Source organism: Myodes glareolus, chromosome 6 (genome assembly GCF_982192425.1).
Source record: "Myodes glareolus chromosome 6, mMyoGla1.1, whole genome shotgun sequence".
NCBI classification, from domain to species: Eukaryota; Metazoa; Chordata; class Mammalia; order Rodentia; family Cricetidae; genus Myodes; species Myodes glareolus.
Genome location: NC_142031.1, coordinates 116,723,354 through 116,744,938, shown reverse-complemented (window position 1 = coordinate 116,744,938; position 21,585 = coordinate 116,723,354). Strand labels below are relative to the sequence as shown.

Below are 21,585 nucleotides of genomic sequence, written 5' to 3'. Positions count from 1 at the left end.
GAAATGTATTATTTGCTCTACAATATGTGCCCATAAAGCCTACTTCTGCATTCATGCTAACCTCCAATGTCCAACAGTCTCTTTACCAGTAAGGTATATTGTCTTTACCAGCAAGACCCTCATGCTTATCCCACCCTTACTTGCAACAGCAAACATCTTTACAGAAGTACTAAAATTAAGAGCATTCTGTATACCTACCTTTAAGCACCCAAGTTTCACACTGACATAAGTGCACTTCTGTCATTATCTATTTTGGCCACCTAGAGATTCTATTAGTTTCTGGCTCCATTCTAAACACTGAAACATCATCACCACTCCCTGGCCCCAAAAACATCAACCACTTACAATACACGAAATGATTTTTAACTGGCAATTCTGGAATATTTAATGGATTTAGTTTAATAATGAAGTTAGATTAGGCTACAATCAGGTTTTGTTGAGGGAGAGGGCAAAGAAAGTTTCTCACTAGGCAACCCAGGCTGAACTCAAACACACATTTCCACCTCGATTTTTCCATGTGTTGGGATTAGAAGCCCAAATCAGGTACACAACCTTTTAATGTAATGAAATAGAAACTGAGAGCTTGGCACATAGTGCCCAGTAGAACTAGCCATGAAGTTTGTACAAGTATTATATCACGATGTCAATGGCAATGTGAGCTGTAACTAGAAAAAGCCAGAAAGCCACTATGCTGGGTAATATGCTAAATTGAGGTATCAAGTAAGCAATCTAGATATAAAGAAAATCCTATCTACAATGTAACTATTTCCAATGTAATGGTTTTGTTCATTATACAGCAAATATGGATCTGATGGACAAAAGTAAGGACACAGAATTTTTTTTTCCAGATTTACTAAGGAAACATTTCAATTTCTAATTCATTTGTCAGGTATTTGTTGAGCACATGTTATGGGCCAACAACTTGGGGTGCCTGCAATGCAGGCAGACATGTTTCTCATATGTCTTATAAGTTATTCAAAAGGGGGGGAAATTGAAAATTACAGATTAAGATAAACGTTCAAGGGAAAACACAAGTACTATTAAATGGAAAGGGAGGTTCAGAGATGGGAAAAAATATAAGTCAAGGATTTCTCCAGTAAGGCCTTCTCCCTTAGGAGCCTGAACCTGCTGAATCAGGACACAGCCCTATAAGCAGGCAGGAACAGTGCAGAGCACATGGGAGTGAGGAGCACAAGCAGTTCCAGGACTGCAGGGCTGGTGAGTACCAGGGACCAACTCATACACAACTGCTTGGGTCTAAGCAATGCGAAAGCTGGCTCCGTTAAAAAAAAAAAAAAAAGAAAGAAAGAAAGAAAGAAAAATCCCAAACTTCCAGAAAACCTACCTAACCCTCTCAAATTACAACCCTTAAAGTTTCTGGCCTAAAACTTAATATATAGCCCCAAAATCTTGTTTATATGGCTATTGACCTGTATTTACTATCTTAAAAATTCTTAATGAGAAACTTAAAAGAACATACAAACATACAGTCCCTAAATCATCAGTGTCATGTCTTCATATGCCACAAAGCCTCTGGAAGATTTCAATAATGTACACTAGTTAAAAACAAATGAAAAATTAAAATAATTCACGAAAACAGCTTTGACCAAGGGCTTCCGTAACACTGCGACTCACATATAAAACTTTTAATTTTTACCTTCTCTAATCAAGTAAAACATATAAAATGTACTTAAACATTTAACTAGAAAGCGTCAGATTAGTATTTAAAAAGGGGGGGGGGATTACCCATGTAAGCTGGCAATGACATAGACCACCCAACATCCTCTCCACTTACATTCTGGCATGTAGCCTCTGCCGTTTTATTTTTGCGTTTATCTTACAAATATGTTGGTATTTGGGCCAGAATCCCTAAGCAGGGTTGGTTTAATATGCCCGCCCATCTGGAAGCATCACAAAACGCCTCTGGAATATGCAGAAAAGTGTCTACAGCAAGCTGGAGGCAAAAGCTTTTGCTGTCCACACTTCACCAAGGGTCTCCTTTAATCCAAGTCCTGAAACGTCATTTTTAAGTACTGTTCACATTATTCCAAAACACTCTCATTCGACAAAATATGGCTTTACTTAAAACTCGTTAGTCTTTCCATACCGTTTACGATTGCAAAACGTTTACTCAAGAAACTGGTTCCGCAACTAAACCTCTGTACCCCTGTATTAATCCCTTTCAAGCACACAGCCAAGCACTCAAGGGTTTTCCTCAGATGATAATGGGTTTATTTAAAGCACTCTAATAAGCCGCGGAATGTCTCCTACATTCTGACTGGGCTGCTTGCCGCTGTCCAGGGAGAATCTCGCACTAAGACTGGAAATGGCCAGGGCCGCCCGACCCCCGACCCAGTCCCGGGCCCGCCGCCGACCTCACGGCGCTGCCGCGGGCCTAACGCTCTGAGCTCCCGGCCCGACCGGCACAGGCATACCCAGGACGCTCCGGCTGGGACTGGGCGACCCGAAGGCCCTACACAAAGGCTGCCCGGCCCACGGCGCCAGCCGCGGCCCACGTACCTCCAGCGCCTGCTCCTCCGCCCGCGCCCAGAGCGGCCGCCATGGTGGTCCCCGGGCCCGGCCTTCAGCCGTCCCCCGAGCCTCTGGCGGGCCGACGGCGCTGGTGCGGGCCAGGGAGGCAGGGGAGCGGCGAGGGCCGGCGCCCGCGAGCGAGCAGAGGCGAGGGCCGCGCGTCGCGGTTCGCAGCGGCCCCTCGCCTCCGCAGGAAGAAAACAACACTACGGCAACATGGCCGCGCCGCGGTGCACGCCGGGAGGAAGGCGGGCGGAAGAGCCGGCTGGCGGCGAGCGGCTGCCCAGGTCCCGGGAGCCCGAGCGCCCGGGAGTGAACGGCAGCGCGCGCTAAGGGAGACGGCTTCCGCCGGGCGAGAAACGCAAGGATTCCAGCGGGAGGAATGGGGACAGCCGTAAGTCAAACCGGAGGCTGACATAAGTCGCCTTGCAGCAGTCGGCACGGCGGCGCTTTACGACGGCCGGCCCGCCGTCACAAGTGGAGCCGAAGCGCAGCCCCCGGCAGTAACGGACAAGCCCGGCTTCGGCACGACCAGGGATGGGGCGCGGGAACGCCGCCGGCGCGCACGCGCACTCGCGTTAACGCGAGCCAGCTGAGACGGTGAACGTGTGGAGCATAGAGAAAGGGGCAGAGGTGTGTTGCGGTGGGGGAACCCGGGGCGCCACTAGGTACCACAGCCTCCCATCCCAGGAAGCGCCTTAGAAGAGGTTTCGGGGCAGACGGTAGCCGGCAAGGCCGAGGGGCAAGTGTCACTCGAAGTGATGCGGGCTGAAAGAATATGTCCTATAAAACTTAAGTTTTTCCTTATTGGAGATGATAAATATTCCTGGTTTTATAAGCAGTGGATAAATGATGTTCATTTAAGAAACAGAAGAGCAGGGCGGTGGTGGTGCACGCCTTTAATCCCAGCATCAGGAGTCAGAAGCAGGTGGATCTCTGTGAGTTCGAGGCCAGCCTGGTCTACAAGAGCTAGCTAGTTCCAGGACTGGCTCCATAGCTACAGAGAAACCTTGTCTCGAAAAACAAAAACAAACAAACAAAAAGCCCCAGAAGTAAACAGTTAGAAAAAAAATACCTTAATGAATACCTCATGAAGTCATTGCCCAATAAAAGTAAGCCTAACCAGGTGCCTCATTGAATGACTAGGTTTCTTTCAGAAAGCATGTTAATAAATTCATGTCTAAACTGCTTGAACCCCTTGTTACCTGTCACTAATTGCACTGTGCAAGATGGGATGCCCAAGGTTTCAGTGGCGATCTTGAGAAAGACATTTTTAAAAGATTCACAGTAGCGTGGGGGGTGGGGGGGAAGAGGGTGATGGCCCACGCCTTTAATCCCAGCACGCAGACAGAGTTTACAATTGGGAAAAAGTGTCATTCCCTTGATCCAAGAGAGTCTAGGTTTCAAAGCAACCAAGTAACTGAGTGAGTTGAGTAAGACAGACACCTGTGTAAGCAGAAATTATTTGTTCCTTTCCCAGCCACCCAGACCTGAAATAATTACACAGACATTATTTTAAATTACAGCACTTCTTGGACAGTAGTTTAGGCTTATTTACTGACTCCTACATCTTAAATTAACCCATAATTCTTGTCTGTGTTAGCCACATGTCTTGGTACCTTTATCACTGATGCATTCTCATCTTGCTTCCTTTCATCTGGGTGACAGCTGAAGACTGAGCTGAAGCCTTTCCTCTTCCCAGAATTCTCCTGTTCTGGTTGCCCCGCCTATACTTCCTGCCTGGCTACTGGCCAAGCAGCATTTTATTAATCAATACAAGTGACAAATCTTTACAGGGTACAAGAAAACTGTCCCACAGTACTTCTTTTATTTTCTTTTAAAAACAAAAACTCTAAATCTAATCTCCTTTGTTTAGCTTTTTTTCTGATCATTATGCATAACAACTTGTAACCAACACTCTAAAAAACAGTCAAACATCCATAATCCAGTTTTTGGGAATGTGGGCATAGTTTTCTAGGATACTTCCTGCTGATTGGGGGCACTGATAATCTTATGAGGACCTAAAGAAAATTTAGGATTATTGTCAATTCCTGACTGGAATATTCTATGAGGCCTGATCATCTCAGCTAGCATATTTCGGATCTGGGGGGCTGGAAACGAACAAGCAGTCTCCATCTACAAATGGCACCAACATGGGCAACTACATCTACATAAAACCTGAGAGAACTTGGGAAGTAATTCTAGACACAAAGAAGAGAGTTACCATGACTTCCTGGTAGCAGCATTTTCTCGGTGGGCTCTGTTTGCTAAAGGAAAGTATGTTTCATTTAAGAGTGACTTCTTAACTCAGCTTTAGTTGCAAAAACGTTGTAGCTCTTTTAAGAGGCCCTGCCTCAAAATGCTTAAATGGTGTTGATAAATAGCAGACAGCATGCTTCTTAGTGATGGCAAGGCCTTGAAACTCCATATAGAATTGTGACAATGTACATGGCTCCTGCCAGTACCTCTGCCATGAAGCTAGACCATCAGAAAGCTAAAGAATGGGGTGAATCCAGCCACCAAAGCCACAGCTTTAATCCTAGCCCTATCGCTTAGCAAATTAAAGACTCATGTGATCAGAAAAAGAAAGATATACAGTAAAGATAGATTCAGAAAAAAAAAACTCTAAATGGTTCACAGTGTGTTTAAAAATATATGTAGGCTTGAAAGAGAAAAGAAAAAGAAAAGAGTCCTTGAGAGAGAGAGAGAAATAGAGAGAGAAGTTGGATATGGTAGCACACACCTTTAATCCCAGCACTTGGGAGGCAGAGGCAGGAAGATCTCTGTGAGTTCAAGGACAGCCTGGTTGGTCTACAGAGTGAGTTTCAGGACAGCCAAAGATACACAGAGAAACCCTGTCTCAAAAAACCAAAAATTGAAAATAAAAATAAAAGAAATAGAGTTCACGTAAAGGTGGGAAATGTATGTTATTGTGTTGTCTTTGAATTGTTTGACGGCTGAGGAAGGAGCAATAGCTGCTAAAAGACATTTGATTATAAATGCTTGTGGATTAATCCAACATATATATTTTGAAAATTCCTTGACCTCAAAATTTAAGTCAAAAGATACATTACTTTGGAGAACAGGTTTTGCTTTTGTTTCCACAGGAAATGAGAGGCTGTAGATTCATTCTGGGCTAATAAAAATTAGGTTTGATCAAGGAAGACCCCCTGAAAAATCTCTGATAGGAGCGGATGGCCCAAATGATCCAACATTTCAGAGGACCTCTGTTGGAGTTTCCTCTGAGTTCTATATCGAGAACAGCCTCAAGACTGCTGCCTGAGATGATCAAGCCTGGCCATCACCAGTGGATTTCCCCTCCTTCTCTTCCTCCATGGAAATAACAAATGTCAGGTGGTAAAGGACTAGGGGTATGACTCAGTGATAAAGCATTGGTCTAGCATGTGTGAGGCTGTGGCTTCATCCCTACCACCAAAAGAAGACAAATGATTTTAAACAAGTGTCAAAGACTGGGCATGTGGGCAGGGTGACACACACCTATAATACCAGCCCTTGAGAGGCAGAGGCAGAAGATTGTCAAGTGACTGGCCAGCTAGGAATTTACAGCTATACCTTGCCTCAAGAAAATAGAAAATTAAAAGGAAAAGTCTAGTACAAGTAACTGATGAATTCAGTTGGAAGTCATGAGAGGCTGACTCTGTCAAGAATGCAGCAGGAAGAAAAGCCAAAACTTAGGTAAAGAGTGGACAAAGGAAATAACTACCAGCAAACCAAAGCACATACCTCATAAATGTTACCAGTAGAGAAATTAGGAACCATCTCTGCACAGAAACCAGTACCATAATTTGCATGTGAAATGTGCCCCGTGTGTTTAAACACTTGATCCCATCTGAAAGTGCTATTTCAAGGATGTGGAACCTTTAGAGTTGAAGCCTGGTTGGCAGAAGTAGGTTATAGCCCACCCTCATTCAGACCAATCTCTACTTTCTAATCAGCCAAGGTATGAGTAAGTTAGGCAGCAAGCTTCCACTGAATCACTCCTGCCATGATGCCCCTGCACCCAGGTTGGCCGTACCCCCCCCCAAAACCTGAACACCAAATAAACGCTCCTTAAAGTTGCTAATGAATGTAAAAAAAATTTATGCAGCTACTTTAGGAAAGCCTGACAGTTTCCTTAAAAAGTAAAAGTACATTTATCTGACCAGTGAGATGGTAAACGCACTGAACCTGACGTGAGTTTAATTCCCAGAACTCACACAGTAGAAAGAACTGACTTCCACAGCTTATTCTCTGACCTCCATGCACTGCCAGAGCATACAGACAGCAGATATTTTAAAGTACACTTATTATACAATTCAGAATGCCTGTACTATTTATTTACCCAAGAAAACTAAAGATTTGTGTTCACAGAAAAACCTGTGTGGGTGTTTCTAACTTGCATGTGAGTGCTTGTACCAGGTTTATTTGTACCAGAAATAATAATAATCATCCTTCAGTAGGTGACTAGATGAATTGATCTGTTCATGTAATGGACTACAACTCCAGAATGATAAATGAACTGTTGATTCATACAGCAACGTGGATGGATTTTAAATGCATTTTGCTACACCTTCAGAAGGCTGAGCATTTCATAGTTCATATGTGTTCTGGAAAAGGTAAAACTGTAGAAGTAGAAAACCAGTCAGTGGTTGTCAGGTGGTGAGGTGATAAGAAACAGATTACTAAGAACTGGCTCAAGGGAATTGAGGATGATTCCCTATCTTATACAGCTCTGTGGCATCCCATACATGACTGTGCATTTCTCAAAGTCTGTGCAACCGTACAAAGGTTGGGGACTTAGCTTGGTCAGTAGATCACTTAATTAGCATATGTAAGACCTGGGTTCAGTCCTCAGTATCAATGCAAAAAGGTAGCTTAATCTTATCTATTGATGGTTTAAAATGACTGCATCTCCATCCTGAAAAGCCCCACCTCAACTCTGTTGATAATCCCACAAGAATACACAACCTGTGTATTATATACCTGTACATAAAAACTGGTGTAGCAATAGTCTAGAACAGAGTTTCTCAACCTGTGGGTCGTGACCCCTTTTGGGAGCTCAGACAACCTTTTCACATGGGTTGTCTAAGACCATCAGAAAGCACAGATATTTACACCGTGATTCACAACAACAAAATTGCAGTTATGAAGTAGCAACAAAAATAGTTTTATAGTTGGGAGTCACCAAAACATGAAGAATTGTATTAAAGGGTTGCAGCATTGGGAAGGTTGAAAATCACTGTTCTAGGAGAAAAATCTTCATGGCATTTGGTTTGACTAAAGTTTTTTTTTAATGGAATAGAAAGAAAGTAAGCTGTAGAAGAAAATTGAAAAGTAGGTTTCCTAAAATCTTTAAACTTCTGCTCTGAAAAGACCACTGTTAACTAAAAAATATCAAGCCAAGCAAAGGAAGAACTATGTGTGTCACATAACTAAGCGCCTGCTTCAAAGCACAGAAATAAAGACAAGAAATCAAGCTAGGAGCTGGAGAGAAGCTTAAACAGTTTTGAGCAGGTATTGCTTTTGCAAATGACTCAAGTTTGCTTCCCACAACCCATGTTGGTGACATACAACTGCCTGTAACTCCAGTTTCGGGATATTTGACACCCTCTTCTGGCCTCTGCAGGCATATGTTCTCATGCAGATACCTACACAGAAATACACGCACATACACATTTTAAAAATCTTTTTACAGGAACAGGAGGAGGAGGAAGAAGAAAGTATATTACGAGAGCACAAACAATGCACTCTTTTCAGATGGACAAAAGATAAACAGAGCTGGACATGATGGTGGATATCACTGATTCCAGCACTCAGGAATTAAGGCAGGCTGATCTCTAAGTTTAAGTTCTACATAGAGAAGAAAAAAAAAGATAAACAGGCACCTCGTAGAAGAAGGTATATGACCAGTAAGCACATGAAAATGCATCATTAGTCAATGTGATCAATGTCACATTTAAATTCTAATATGCATTCACAAGGATGTTTAAAACTAGGAAGACAAAATAAGCTTTTTGAGTGTAGCCAACTGTAACACATGCACTGATAGCAGATATTAAAGTAATACAGCTCCTTTATGAAAAAGTTTAGCATTTTTCTAAAGTAAAAATAGACTTGCTAGAGATGCATAGCTCAGTTGTAGAACAGTTGCTTAGCATGTGTGTGTGACATAGGCTCCATTTCCAGTAAGGTGGTGAGTGCACTTAACTTGTAATCTACCAATTCTTTTCTTTATCCAAGAGAAATGAAAACATGCACATGAAATATTTTTTACAACACTTCCATGTGCAATGGCTTCTATCCAGTTCATCGGCAATCAGTGATTTGTACATATATTGGAGCATCACTTAGCAGTCATTGAAACAAACCACTAATCCACACAGCATAGGTAGAGGTCACAGCTACCATAGCGACAGCCAAATACCAAAAGAGTACTTACTACACATCCATTTATTTAAGTCATTCGTGGTGATAGGAAGCAGATCTTTGGTTGCTAGGGTCACAAGTGAGGAAGGTTGTTGCAAAGGAATAAAGGGGGAGGTGTCATCAAGAAACATTATTGTCATCAGTCACAAGTACCTATAAAACTGTCAAGCTCATCCAATCATGATTACAGTGGAAATGTTCAGCCAAATGTGGTGGTACATGACTGTAACCTCACACTTAGGAGGCTAAGGAAGGAGAATTTCAAGTTCAAGGCTAGCTTGAGCTACGTAGTGAAACCCTTATCACAAACACAAAAATGCACATTTCATTCTATACAAATTGTTCCTCAACAGATTTAAGTATAAGAAATTTTTAGTAGTTAGAACAATCTGGTCATCTACTCGTGAAGATAAGTTAAGAAAAGACCTATTCAGTCACAAAAATAGAAACCAGAACAGAAAGAGAATCTTTAGAGCTCTTGATGGAAACTGCACACCCCAGTGCTGTCTTCAATCACGTGGACACAATAAAGACACACTTGGAGGAGCAAACATAGCGTTTGCAATCACAAGCCCGGAATAAGAGGCTATAAGGAAGTACTTCAGAGGGAGGAAAGTGGCCCCAGTACAAGATCTGAGATCATTAACGCCAAGGGAAGCAAAATTGATGTGAGAGTGGTATTCCTGCACAAAACCAAGTCACAGCTAATGTGGACTTTTGTTTGTGTCCCATTTGTGGACAGTTAAGCATAAAGCACCAAGTAAACAGCAGCTGGAAGTCAGGAGGCTGTGGCCAGAGTAATTCTATTAAGACCTTGGGTTGCTCGCAGGATGAATTCAGCATACTAACTTTCACCTTTTCTTTCATATGCCCCATTAAATGTAATGAACAAGAGACGGTAAGAGTTATGCTGAATACATTCCAAATTTTTCTCACCAAAATGGGGAAGAAGGAAAATTGAACAACAGAAAAGTAACAACAACCACCATAAGTAGAAATCAATGAACAGGAAAATACTATGAAAATATTAGAGACTGGATTAACATTAAAATGATAGAAGCTGGCTATTAACAGGTTATTACCAATCATAATGTAAATTGCCTTCTAATAAAAAAGATTGCTAACAAGTTGGGTTATTTGGAATCCACTTTCAAAGCCAATTGTGGTACAACAAGCCTAAAATTCCAGTATTAGAAAATCTGAGGCAGGAGAATGGCCATGAGAAGCAAGCTCACTAGGGCTACACAGCAAGACTCTGTCGCTAACAACAACAAAAGTAATTAGGGACTGAAGATGTAGTTCAGTTGGTAGATAGATTGTTTGCCTAAATATGCACAAAGCCCCAGTGCCACATAAATGGAGGGTAATGGTGCATGCCTGTAATCTAAGCACAACTGAATTAACATGGAAAGGCAGAAGAAGGAGATGACAAAAACCAAAGCAGGATGGAATGAAAGAGTGGATAACAAGGCAGTTGCAATGCTGGCAAAGTCCTTTGAGTGATCATGTGCTTCAAGGAAGGAGAATGAAGCTTCTTCAGAGAGCACAGAGACTTTGTATTTGGGTAGCTTGTGGCTACCTAGAGCTCTCCTTTGGCTGGCCTTATCCTTTTGTTGTTGTTTTTTCTACTGTACTTAAACTCTAATCATAAGTATAGTACTCTCTTGAGTTCTGTGAGTTATTCCAGGAAATTATCAAACCCAAGGGGTTATAGGAAACCCCACTATGAACCCTATTCCTAAAAGTGACCTGAAAAAACCCTCACAGGTACTTTCCACAATGTGTTCTTGTATACATAAGGTATCAGATGTGCAATCTTCCAATGGCAGTTATTGCAAAGAATCTCATGTTCATTCATCCACTCTGGTTAATTTATTATTATTATTATTATTTATTGACAAACATGGAAGCCAGAGGAAGGTCAATTAGGAGAGTTCTTTCCTTCCACTGTGAGTTCTGGAGGCAGAACTGAGGTTTCCAGGCGTGTGCAGCAAAGGCACCGATCCCCTGAGCCCTCTCACTGGTAGAACCTGACAGAATTTGGAATCACCTAGGAGGCATTTCTTGGGGGTGGGTCAGAGAGTATTACCTGACCTCAAAGTGAATAACACTGTCCAGAGGACAGGCTCGATATAATGAGGAAAAGTAGTATCTCAGGAGCCTGGCTTCTTTCCTTAAAAAAGCACACCAGTCGCTGCTGCTGACATGGTGCCCCAGTTCTTACAGTCTCTCACTGTGGACTCAATGCCAGACACTCTCAGGAGATGCATTGAGACTGCTGAGGAATCCAACTTTGTGCAAGATTCTCAGGTGCTCCAGAGTGCAGTCATTGTTGGACTATCCAGCCCTTTGTGAGAGCTGATCTAATAAAAATCCCTTCACCTGAGCATGGTGGCACGTGTCTGTAGGAGGTGGAGGAAGGAGGAGCACACACACGTGTACACACACATACACCTTCACACACACCCACTCATACTTAATCATTTTGTAGAAAACCCTGTCTAATGCACCATCTGCGTTCCTTTTTACTTCTCAGTTATTACTTTAGATTATAATGAATCTCTTATTATTCTGATTTTTCTTAACTTGGTTATGTCCTCTCATTATTAATAACAAGTCATTATGAAGCCATTAGAACCACATCATCCTAATGTGGACTGATATGACTGAAAAACTCCATATGAATTGGATGATTTCTAAAACATGTCAGTTAAACAATGTATTTAGAAATGAAAACCCAAAATCCACACAGAAATGGCAGGCTCAGTTCTGAACCACCTGCTAAGTTCAGTCCACCGTGGAAGCTAATACAAGCCCAAGATCATGAGCTGCACACCCCTGAAACAGAAAGTGCGTCTCACTGTAAGCAGATAATTGGTAAATTAATTACAGAGAAATGGCAATTCTAGTTCTTTTTTTTAAAAAGAGTTATTTATTTCTTTTGTATGGGTATAAACTTTTTACCTGTATGTATATCTGTGTATCACACATGTACAGCTCCCAAAGTAGCCTGAAGATAGTGTTGAATCCCCTGGAACTAGAGTCATAGAGAGTTGTGAGCCACCGTGTTGGTGCTGGGAACTGAGCCTAGGTGATCTGCAAAAGCAGCAAGTAATCTTAACTACTGAACCACCTCTCCAGACCCCAATTCCAGTCCTTCTAGCACACAAACAACACTCCTCAGCAGAGTCACATCCAGATGATGGGAGCTAAGGCACAGATGAGGCAAGAACACTAGTCAAATGGTATTTGTTTGTGAAACAGGAATGAAGTTCTCTGTCCATGATGACTTACTGTGTGACACATGATTTGGCACTACTCTGGTAAGTTTTTTTTTTCTAACATCAAAGAGCAGAGCATTAATTTGGATAAGGTATTGCAGGCACTGTGGACAGCCAGCCTGGCTGAACCCCCTAAGCCTTTACTCTTCTGTTGCTATTTTCATGGGAGATCCAGGAGACAAAATTCCAGAGGTATTAGGAACAATGATACTAGTTCACCTTTGTATTCTTAGATTTGATTTTTTTTTTCTGAAACAGGGATTCTCTGCATAGCCCTGGCTGTCCTGGAATTTGACCAGGCTGGGCTCAAACTCAGAGATCCACCTGCTTCTGCCTCCCAAGTATGGGGATTAAAGGCATGTGCTACCACCACCCGGCTAGATCTGATATTTTTTCATATTGTGGAGAACAGTATAAAATTACTGAATGGCATTAACACTAACAATAGGAATTGTGTAAAAGCAAATGAAATGTCTCTTCTGACCCTGAGACAGCCCAGGCTTGCAGCTGTGCAGTGAACCAACTGTACAGGATAAAAGGATAAAAAGAATTTCTCTCTCAGCTGGGTGGTGGTGCTCACCTTTAATCCCAGCACTCAGGAGGCAGAGGCAGGCAGATCACTCTGAGTTCAAGGCCAGCCTGGTCTATAAGAGCTAGTTCCAGGACAGGTTTCAAAACTACAGAGAAACCCTGTCTTGAAAAAAAAATTCTCTCCACATGGGAGTCCTAGCCTTGCATCTTCCTTGAGATCTGGGCTGACACCAAAACAGTTGGGTCCAAGGTGAACAACAAGGTCATGTTCTGAAACATTCTTATTGAAAGAAGCTAATGATTAAAAAAAAAGTCAATATGCTCCACTTAAAAATTGGCACCATCCTTCTAACAGCCATAATGCAAACATCTCAAATACTGATTAGATACATAAGCCTGGTCATTGATTACACCAACCAAAAAGTTAGAGTGAGCCAGGCATGGTGTAGCAAGACCCTGTCTCAAGAGAAAAAAATTAAACAGAATTTACCATTTTGTTAATGAAGTAACTTCCATGACATCCCTGAGCTTTCCTTGGGTGCATTTTATGATGCTGATGAAGCAGGAGCCTAATGTGGGATGTCCTATATATGTGTTACTTTTATTGGTTGATAGATAATAAAGCTATTTCGGTCAATGGCTTAGCAGAATAAAGCCAGGTGGGAAATCCGAACAGAGATACAGAGTAGGTGGAGTCAAACAGTCACCAGCCAGCTGCTAAGGAAACAAGAGCTGTAGAAAATGAGATAACACCGTGACCACGTTAGTCTATAGACTAATAGAGATGGGTTAATTTAAGATGCAAGAGCCAACTAGAAATATGCCTAGCCATGGGCCAAGCAGTGTTGTAATTAATATAGTTTCTGTGTGATTATGCAGGGCTGGGAGGCTGGGAAACCAAAGCAGAGTCTCTGTTTACAGGAGCCAGTTGTCAGTAGGCAGTCAGAGAATAGAGCCCATGATGAAAACCACAGATTGCTCACACGTTGCACTGAGAACAGACATCAGGATTAAGAAAGAATTTAGGGTTAAAATGACGAGGCCAGGAGCACTAGACAGGAGAAGCAGAGAAGTTTACAGATAGTAATGAGATAGTCAAGTGGACCTCATGAGATACAGGCAGAAACTAGCTAGCTTCCATGAGATATTCCCTCACCCTCAGTGTCTTAGGGTTTGATTGCTGTGAAGAGACACTATGACCACAGCAACTCTTATAAAGAAAAACATTTAATTGGGACTGGCTTACAGTTCAAAAGTTTAGTCATTATTATCATGGCAGGAAGCATTACAGCATGCAGGCAGACATGGTGCTGGAGAGGTAACAGAGAGTTTCTTCATCTGGTTCAGCAGACAGCAGGAAGAGAGGGGGAGGGAGAGAGAAGGGGAGGGGGAGGGAAAGAGAAGGGGAGGGGAGAGAGAGAAGAGGGGAAGAGAGAAAGGAGAGAGAGAGAGAGAGAGAGATTGCTTGAGCATTTGAAACCTCAAAGCCTACTCCTGTTGACACACTTCCAAGAAGGCCACACCTAATAGTACCTCTCCCTAAGCCTATAGGGGCATATTTTCATCCAAACCACCACACTCAGTGAATATATATATATATATATATATATATATATATATATATATATATATATATATATATCTCACTACTTCTAATCCAGCTAATTGTAACAAATTAAATTGTAAGTAAGAGTGGCTCCACCTACTCAGGAAAGAGGTCAGGCCATCCTACAGACAAGACACTAACAAATAATGACTGCAACTACTACTTGTAGCTGTAGGAACAAAGGCTTCAGACACCTGCCAGGCCTGAGGTATGGAAGTCAATAGCTAACAAAGTACAAGTCAGAGTTAGACAGAGTATCACCTCCACCATCCTTAATTGGGTGGGTGGTGTCTGAACAGAGCATGATAATCCTTTCTAGTTGGTCCAGGAGGACTTTCATTGATTTGGCTCATGAGAGCCCAAAGAACCAACCTGAGTAAAGATTACCTCAGCCTTTGTCCATTTCTTGCTAATGTTCTATAAAAGACCCTAGGTAGGGAAGCTCAGTGGCTTTTCTTTCTCTTGGGAATTACTCTCACTTTCCAGAGTTTCACTTTTCCTAAATTTCTTACTGTTCCTTAATATATCTTGGTAAATCTTGTATTTCACTTTGTTTAGTCTCATGAGAGTGCAACTTTAATGTCCATTGGTGTAAGACTGTGAACTGGAGGCCTGACCCATTTACATTTTTGGTGACCCTGAGCACCTGAAAACCTAGATCCTTGGATCAAGAATGTTGAGTAGAGAGAGGACCCTTTATACTCAAGAATCCCTGAATCACTAAATGACCTTGCAGAAGTCATTTAACAAGTCAAGAGAAAGTGACTGAAGTTTCCTAAGGTACATAATCGTGCATGGCTACCCAATGAGTTCTGGTAGCTTCTGAAGTTTAGGACAGATGAATATACTGGCAAAGCTTTTAAGAATGGAAGAAACACATGACCTCATTTGTTTTGAAATAATGGGACTTTTGTCACCTTGTAGCTTGTAAGTAAACTGGCATCATAGATAACAAAGGGCTTAGCCAAGCCCCCACAATCTAGACCAGGATCCATATCCTGTGTAATGACTGTGGTGACTGTGTTATCATTCTCTGTGTGAAGGAAGATCACCCTCTTCTTCAGGGTAATTGCCGTCTTCTTAATTCCCCACCCAATTTGTGACTATCAGGAACAGCTGGGAGACTGTGTCAAGCCAAAAAGCCTAGCTGAAGAATGGACAGAATTTGGGCAGCTGAGCCCTGGGTAGAATCCTGGCTTCACTACCCCAGTGTCTGCAGAGCCTGTCTTCAGAGGGGGCATGAATCCAGTGAGGACCCTTCCCAGAACCCTCCACTCCACAGCCGTGGTAGGAGTCCATCTTCCCACAGAGTAGAGTTGGGAAGGCAATGCCTGAGAGTGCCAGTGGCTGTGCCCTTCCCTCAGAGCATCTCTGGCTCAAAGGAAGAGAAGCAATAGCCAGCAATAAGATCCGGGACTAGAGGTATTGTGCAACCTTAAAGTCAGTTTCCTAAAGTACAAGCCAAACAGTGTACCAGCAGAAAAGGAAGGATGGTGGACTTCTGGCTTCTGAGCTGTGGATAAATATTTGTCCATGACATGAAGTCTAAACAACCCTGTGCAAAAAGCATTTGCCAATTATTGTTTGCATTCCACTTGCCAGCTGCCATTTATAGCATTCTCCACAGTACGCCTACTATGGTTAACAGCAGCTTGAGTTGGCTCTGCCTAAAAGTTTGAACGTGGTTGAAGAGATGGGCAGCGCAAACACAGCAGCAACTCTGTGGGCAGAGGAGGGCTGAAGACGTGGAGCTGCATGCGTGGAATGAGCCAGGCCAAAGGGCATATGGCCTAAGTCAGTGCTGCTTTTGTTTTGTGTCATTGTTGTTGTTTTGTTTTATTTTGTTTTTTGAGACAGATTAGGCTGGCCCCAAACTCTGTAGCTGAGTATGACCTTGAACTCCTGATTCTCCCAACTCCATCACCCAAATTGTTAGATTACAGGAAAGCACCACCACATCTGACTGGGTTTTGCTTTGTGAATATTAAACTCTATTGTAATTTAAAAATCTAGCCATTATCTTTGAACATATTCAGTAGTCCCTTCATTTTCTGACACCCAGTGGGTAAGTGAAGTGCCAGAGTAATGACCTTTCTATGTCGTAAGCTCTTCCTCTGTATAAATACCTATGATAAAGTTTATTTTATAAGGTAGGCACAATAAAAGATGAGCACCAATAACTAATGATGAAACAATTATAAGGATATGCTGAGTAAAGTTTTCACCTCAGGCTATTATTAAAACAAGGGTGAGTAGAACACACATCATGGTGATAGCCAACCTTTAACTTATATGGCTAAGTGATTGACAAGCAGTAGGTATAGTGCATGGATGCGTTATACAAGACATAATTCTTGTCCCAAGAGATTCTGTCACTTAAGAAATGTGTACAATTGAATCGATGTTCATGAGTGAGATTGGTCTGCAATTCTCTTTTTTGGTTGAGTCTTTGTGTGGTTTTGGTATCAGGGTAACTGTAGCTTCATAAAAAGAGTTTAGCAATGACTCTTCTGTTTCTATTATGTGGAACACATTAAGGAGTATAGGTATTAGCTATTAGCTCTTCTTGGAAGTTCTGGTAGAATTCTTCACTAAAACCATCTGGTCCTGGACTTTTTTTGGTTGGGAGGTTTTTGATGACAGCTTCTATTTCTTCATGACTTATAGGCCTATTTAAATTGTTCTTGATTTAATTTTGGCATATGGTATTTATCTAAAACAAATGTCCATTTCTTTTACATTTTGCAATTTTGTGGCATACAGGCTTTTGTAGAAAGACCTAATGATTCTCTGAATTTCTTCAGTGTCTGTTGTTATATCCCCCTTTTCATTTCTGATCTTGTTAATTTGAGTGTTCTCTCTCCACCTTTTGATTAGTTTGGATAGGGGTTTGTCAATCTTGTTGATTTTCTCAAAGAGCCATCTCTTTGTTTCATTGATTCTTTAGATTGTTTTCTGTGTTTCTATTTTGTTGATTTCAGCCCTCAGTTTGATTATTTCCAGTCTTCCTCTCCTCCTGGGTGAATCTGCTTCTTTTTTTTTTCCCTAGAGCTTTCAGGTGTGCTGTTAAGCTCTCTAATGTGAGCTCTCTCTGTCTTCTTTATATAGCACTTAGTGCTATGAACTTTCCTCTTAAGACTGCTTTCTCAGTGTCCCATAGGTTTGGGTATGTTGTGTCTTCTTTTTTGTTGAATTCAAGGAAGACTTTAATTTCTTTCTTTATTTCTTCCTTGACCCAGGGCTGGTTCAGTAGTTGACTGTTCCGTTTCCATGAGTTTGTAGGCTTTCTGGGGATGGAACTGTTGCTAAATTCTAACTTTACTCTATGGTGATCTGATAAGACACAGGTGGTTACTCCAGCTTTTTTTTTATCTATGGATGTTTGCTTTGTTACTGAATATGTGATCAATTTTCAAGAAGGTTCCATGAGATGCTGAGAAGAAGGTATATTCTTTCCTGTTTGGGTGGAATGTTCTATAACATGTTTGTTAAGTCCATTTGATTCTTTACATTTGTTAGTTCTCTTATTTCTCTGTTAAGTTTCTGTCTGGTTGACCTGTCCATTGGTGAGACAGGAGTGTTGAAATCTACTATTAGTGTGTGGGGTTTGATGTGTGATTTGAGATCTAAGCAAAGGACACGGTCATTAAGACAAAAAGGCAACCTACTGAATGGGAGAAGATCTTCACCAACCCCACATCAGACAAAGGTCTGATCTCCAAAATATATAAATAACTCAAGAAGCTAGACATTAAAATTCTAAACAACCCAGTTAAAAAATGGGGTACTGAATTGAACAGAGAATTCTCAACAGAAGAATTTCAAATAGCCAAAAGATACTTAAGGACATTTTCAACTTCCTTAGCTATCAGGAAAATGCAAATCAAAACAACTTTGACATACCGTCTTATACCTGTCAGAATGGCTAAAATCAAAAACACCAATGATAACCTATGCTGGAGAGGATATGGAGTAAGGGGAATACTCATCCATTGTTGTTGGGAATGCAGACTTGTGCAACTACTTTGAAAATCAGTATGGTGGTTTCTCAGAAAATTGGGAGTCAAACCTACCTCAGGATCCAGCAATACCACTCTTGGGAATATACCCAAGAGATGCTCAATCATACTACAAAAGCATTTGTTCAACTATGTTCATAGCAGCATTATTTGTAATAGCCAGAACCTGGAAACAACCTAGATGCCCCTCAATGGAAGAATGGATAAAGAAAGTGTGGCACATCTACACATTAGAGTACTACTCAGCGGTAAAAAACAATGACATCTTGAATTTTGCATGCAAATGGATGGAAGTAGAAAACACTATCCTGAGTGAGATAACCCAGACCCAAAAATATGAATATGGTATAAGCTCACTCATTAGTGGATTCTAGCCATAAACAAAGGACATTGAGCCTATACTTCGTGTTCCTAGAGAAGCTAAATAATAAGGTGAACCCAAAGAAAAACATATATAGATCCTCCTGGAAATTGGAAGCAGACAAGATCGCCAGGCAAAAGTTGGGTTCATGGGGGTGGGGGTGGGGTGGGGGGAAGGGGAGATAGGGAGAGAGAAAGGAGAAGGGGAGGGTTGGGGAGAGCTTGGAGCAATGGGATAGTGGAGATAGAGGAAGGGTGGATATGGGAGCAGGGAAGAAGATATCTTAATTAAGGGAGCCATTTTGGGGTTGGCAAGAGGCTTGGCTCTAGAGGGGTTCCCAGATGTCCACGGGGTTGTCCCCAGCTAGGACCCTGAGCGGTGGAGGAGAGGGTGCCTGAACTGGCCTTGTCCTGTAGTCAGACTCATGACTATATTGAATATCACCATAGAATCTTCATCCAGCGACAGATGAAGACAAAGACAGAGACCCACATCGGAGCACTGGACTGAGCTCCCAAGGTCCAGTTGAAGAGCAGAAGGGGGAAGAATATGAGCAAGGAAGTCAGGACCACAAGAGGTTGGTCCACACACTGAGACAGTGTGCCTAATCTAGTGGGAGCTCACCAAATCCAGCTGGACTGGGACTGAATGAGCATGGGATCAAACTGGACCCTCTGAATGTTGCTGACAATTGGGGCAGACTGATAAACCAATAATAATGGCACTGGGATTTGTCTCTACTGCATGTACTGGCCTTTTGGGATCCTAGTCTATTTGGATGCATACCTTCCTAAGCCTGGATGTAGGCAGGGAGGGTCTTGGACTTCCCACAGGGCAGGGTAACCTGCCCTCTCTTAGGGGGAGGGGGAGGGCGAGTGGGGGAGTGAGAGAGAACTGGGAAGAGGAAAGGAAGTGGAAATTTTGAATGGTATTATTTATAAAGTAATAAAAAAGTATTAGTTTAAAAAAGGAAATGTGTACAAGTTTAAGCATACGAATTGCTGACTTCTGGAATTGTCCATTAAACATTTTCAGACTGAAGTTTACCATTGTTAACAAATAGAAACTGCAAGGGAGAGGGAACCACTTCCTCTTGTCAGAGCTAGAAAAAAATTGTAAATTGTATTGCTGCTCGAAGAGCCAGTGGTAATATGTTAGACAATTAGCAGATACTGTTGGGATCATCAAAGGTAACATGATGCTGATTTGGAATGTAGGGGGAAAATATCAATGTTTGGATAAACAGCTCCCTATTAGTAGAATTATATCAACTCAGTGGATAGGGAAGAATAATTTGAAATTGATATGGGGTGGTTAAAGAAATGGCTCAGCTTGTAAAGGCACTTGCCACTGAAACTGGTGACCTAACTTTTATATCCTGGACCTATATGGTGGAAGAAGAAAATCACACTTGCTAGTTGCCCATGCCTCTGCACCCCATCACATGCAAAATAAATACATGTAAAATATATTGAATAAAAACCAAGATATGAAAAACTTGGCGTAATGGCACATGCCTGTAATCGCAACACTTGGGAGGCTAAGACAGAAGGATTGCTGAAAGCTTGGGGCCAGCTTGATCTACATAGCAAATTCCATGCAACCAATGATACAAGATGTGACCCTATTTCGAGGAAGAAAGGAAGGAAAATTTTTTAAAAATTTTATTTATTTTGGTTTTTTTGAGATGGGGTCTCTCTCTATAGCCTTGACTGTTCTGGAACTCACTACGTAGGCTGGACTGGCCTCAAAGTCACAGAGATCTGCCAGCTTCTGCCTCCCAATGCTGGAATTAAAGATGTGTGCCAAGCCACCAGAAAAATAATTTTAAAAAAAAAGCCAGAGCAAAGACAGAGAGAATGATGGAATGATTGGTTGAGTTCATTTGAAGTTGAATCTGGCCTGGCGATATAGTACAAGTATAGAATGCTTGAGCAGATATGAATGAATCCCTGGGTTCCACCCTCAGTGCACCATAAAATAGGCATCATATTTCACACCTGTAACACTAACTCTTGAAGATGAGAAGAGCAGAAAGAAGTTCAAGGATACCCTTGGCTACATAGTGAGATTGAGGCCAGTCTGTTATACATATCTCTCAAAACAAACCCTAAGAGGATAAAATTAAAAGTGAGTAGAGAGCTAGGGAGATAGCTCACTCAGCTAAGTGCTTGCTTTGCAAGTGAGGAACCAGTGCAGAAAGGCCAGGATGGTGGCATGTGCCTGTAACCCCAGCACTGAAGAGAAAGAAGACAGATATTGGGACTCACTGGCCAGCAGGCCTAGCCTACTTAGTGAGTCCCTGGTCTCAGTGAGACAACCTGTCTCAAAAAACAATGTGGATAACTCCCAAGGAATGATACCGAACATACTGGAGATTGTTCTCTGGCTTCCACATGCACCCATACATGTCCACACATGCATACACAGAAGCTGCTCTTTACCTGTACACATTTAAAGTGTGAAAACATGAGGCTGGAGAGATGGCTCACAGCCAAGAACTTGTACTGTTCTCAAAAGGGACAGAGGTTTTGTCCCCAGCATCCATACAGGATGGCTCACAACTAGATAGTAACATAGTAATCTGTAACATTAGCTGTTCAGGGATCTGACACATTTGGCCTTGGACACTTGTACTCGCATGCACACAAGGTCACACACATATACATATATTTTTAAATGGGAAAATACAAGCTATATACCAAGAAAATATATTTGTAGCACACTCAACTAATGATTTGTGCCCTGCATATTACAAGTCTCTTACTAAAAACACACAAATAGACCAACAGGAATATAGGCAAAGGAAAGACAGACAGATGAAAAAAC

General features: G+C 41.9%; 2 protein-coding genes across 2 annotated transcripts in view; one reads left to right on the top strand and one right to left on the bottom strand.

Moving 5' to 3' along the window:
• Positions 1 to 2,791, bottom strand: part of Rbm33 (RNA binding motif protein 33) — a 106,301-nt gene extending 103,510 nt beyond the window's left edge. The window contains exon 1 of the mRNA XM_085691101.2: positions 2,521 to 2,791. Coding sequence (XP_085547227.2) covers positions 2,521 to 2,563 — 43 coding nt within the window. The 5' untranslated portion in view covers positions 2,564 to 2,791. The remainder of the gene's footprint in view (positions 1 to 2,520) is intronic.
• A 42-nt stretch (positions 2,792 to 2,833) lies between these two features.
• Cnpy1 (canopy FGF signaling regulator 1) overlaps positions 2,834 to 21,585 on the top strand; it is a 107,062-nt gene continuing 88,310 nt past the window's right edge. The window contains exon 1 of the mRNA XM_085691102.2: positions 2,834 to 3,165. The gene's annotated coding sequence lies outside the window, so the exon portion shown is untranslated. The remainder of the gene's footprint in view (positions 3,166 to 21,585) is intronic.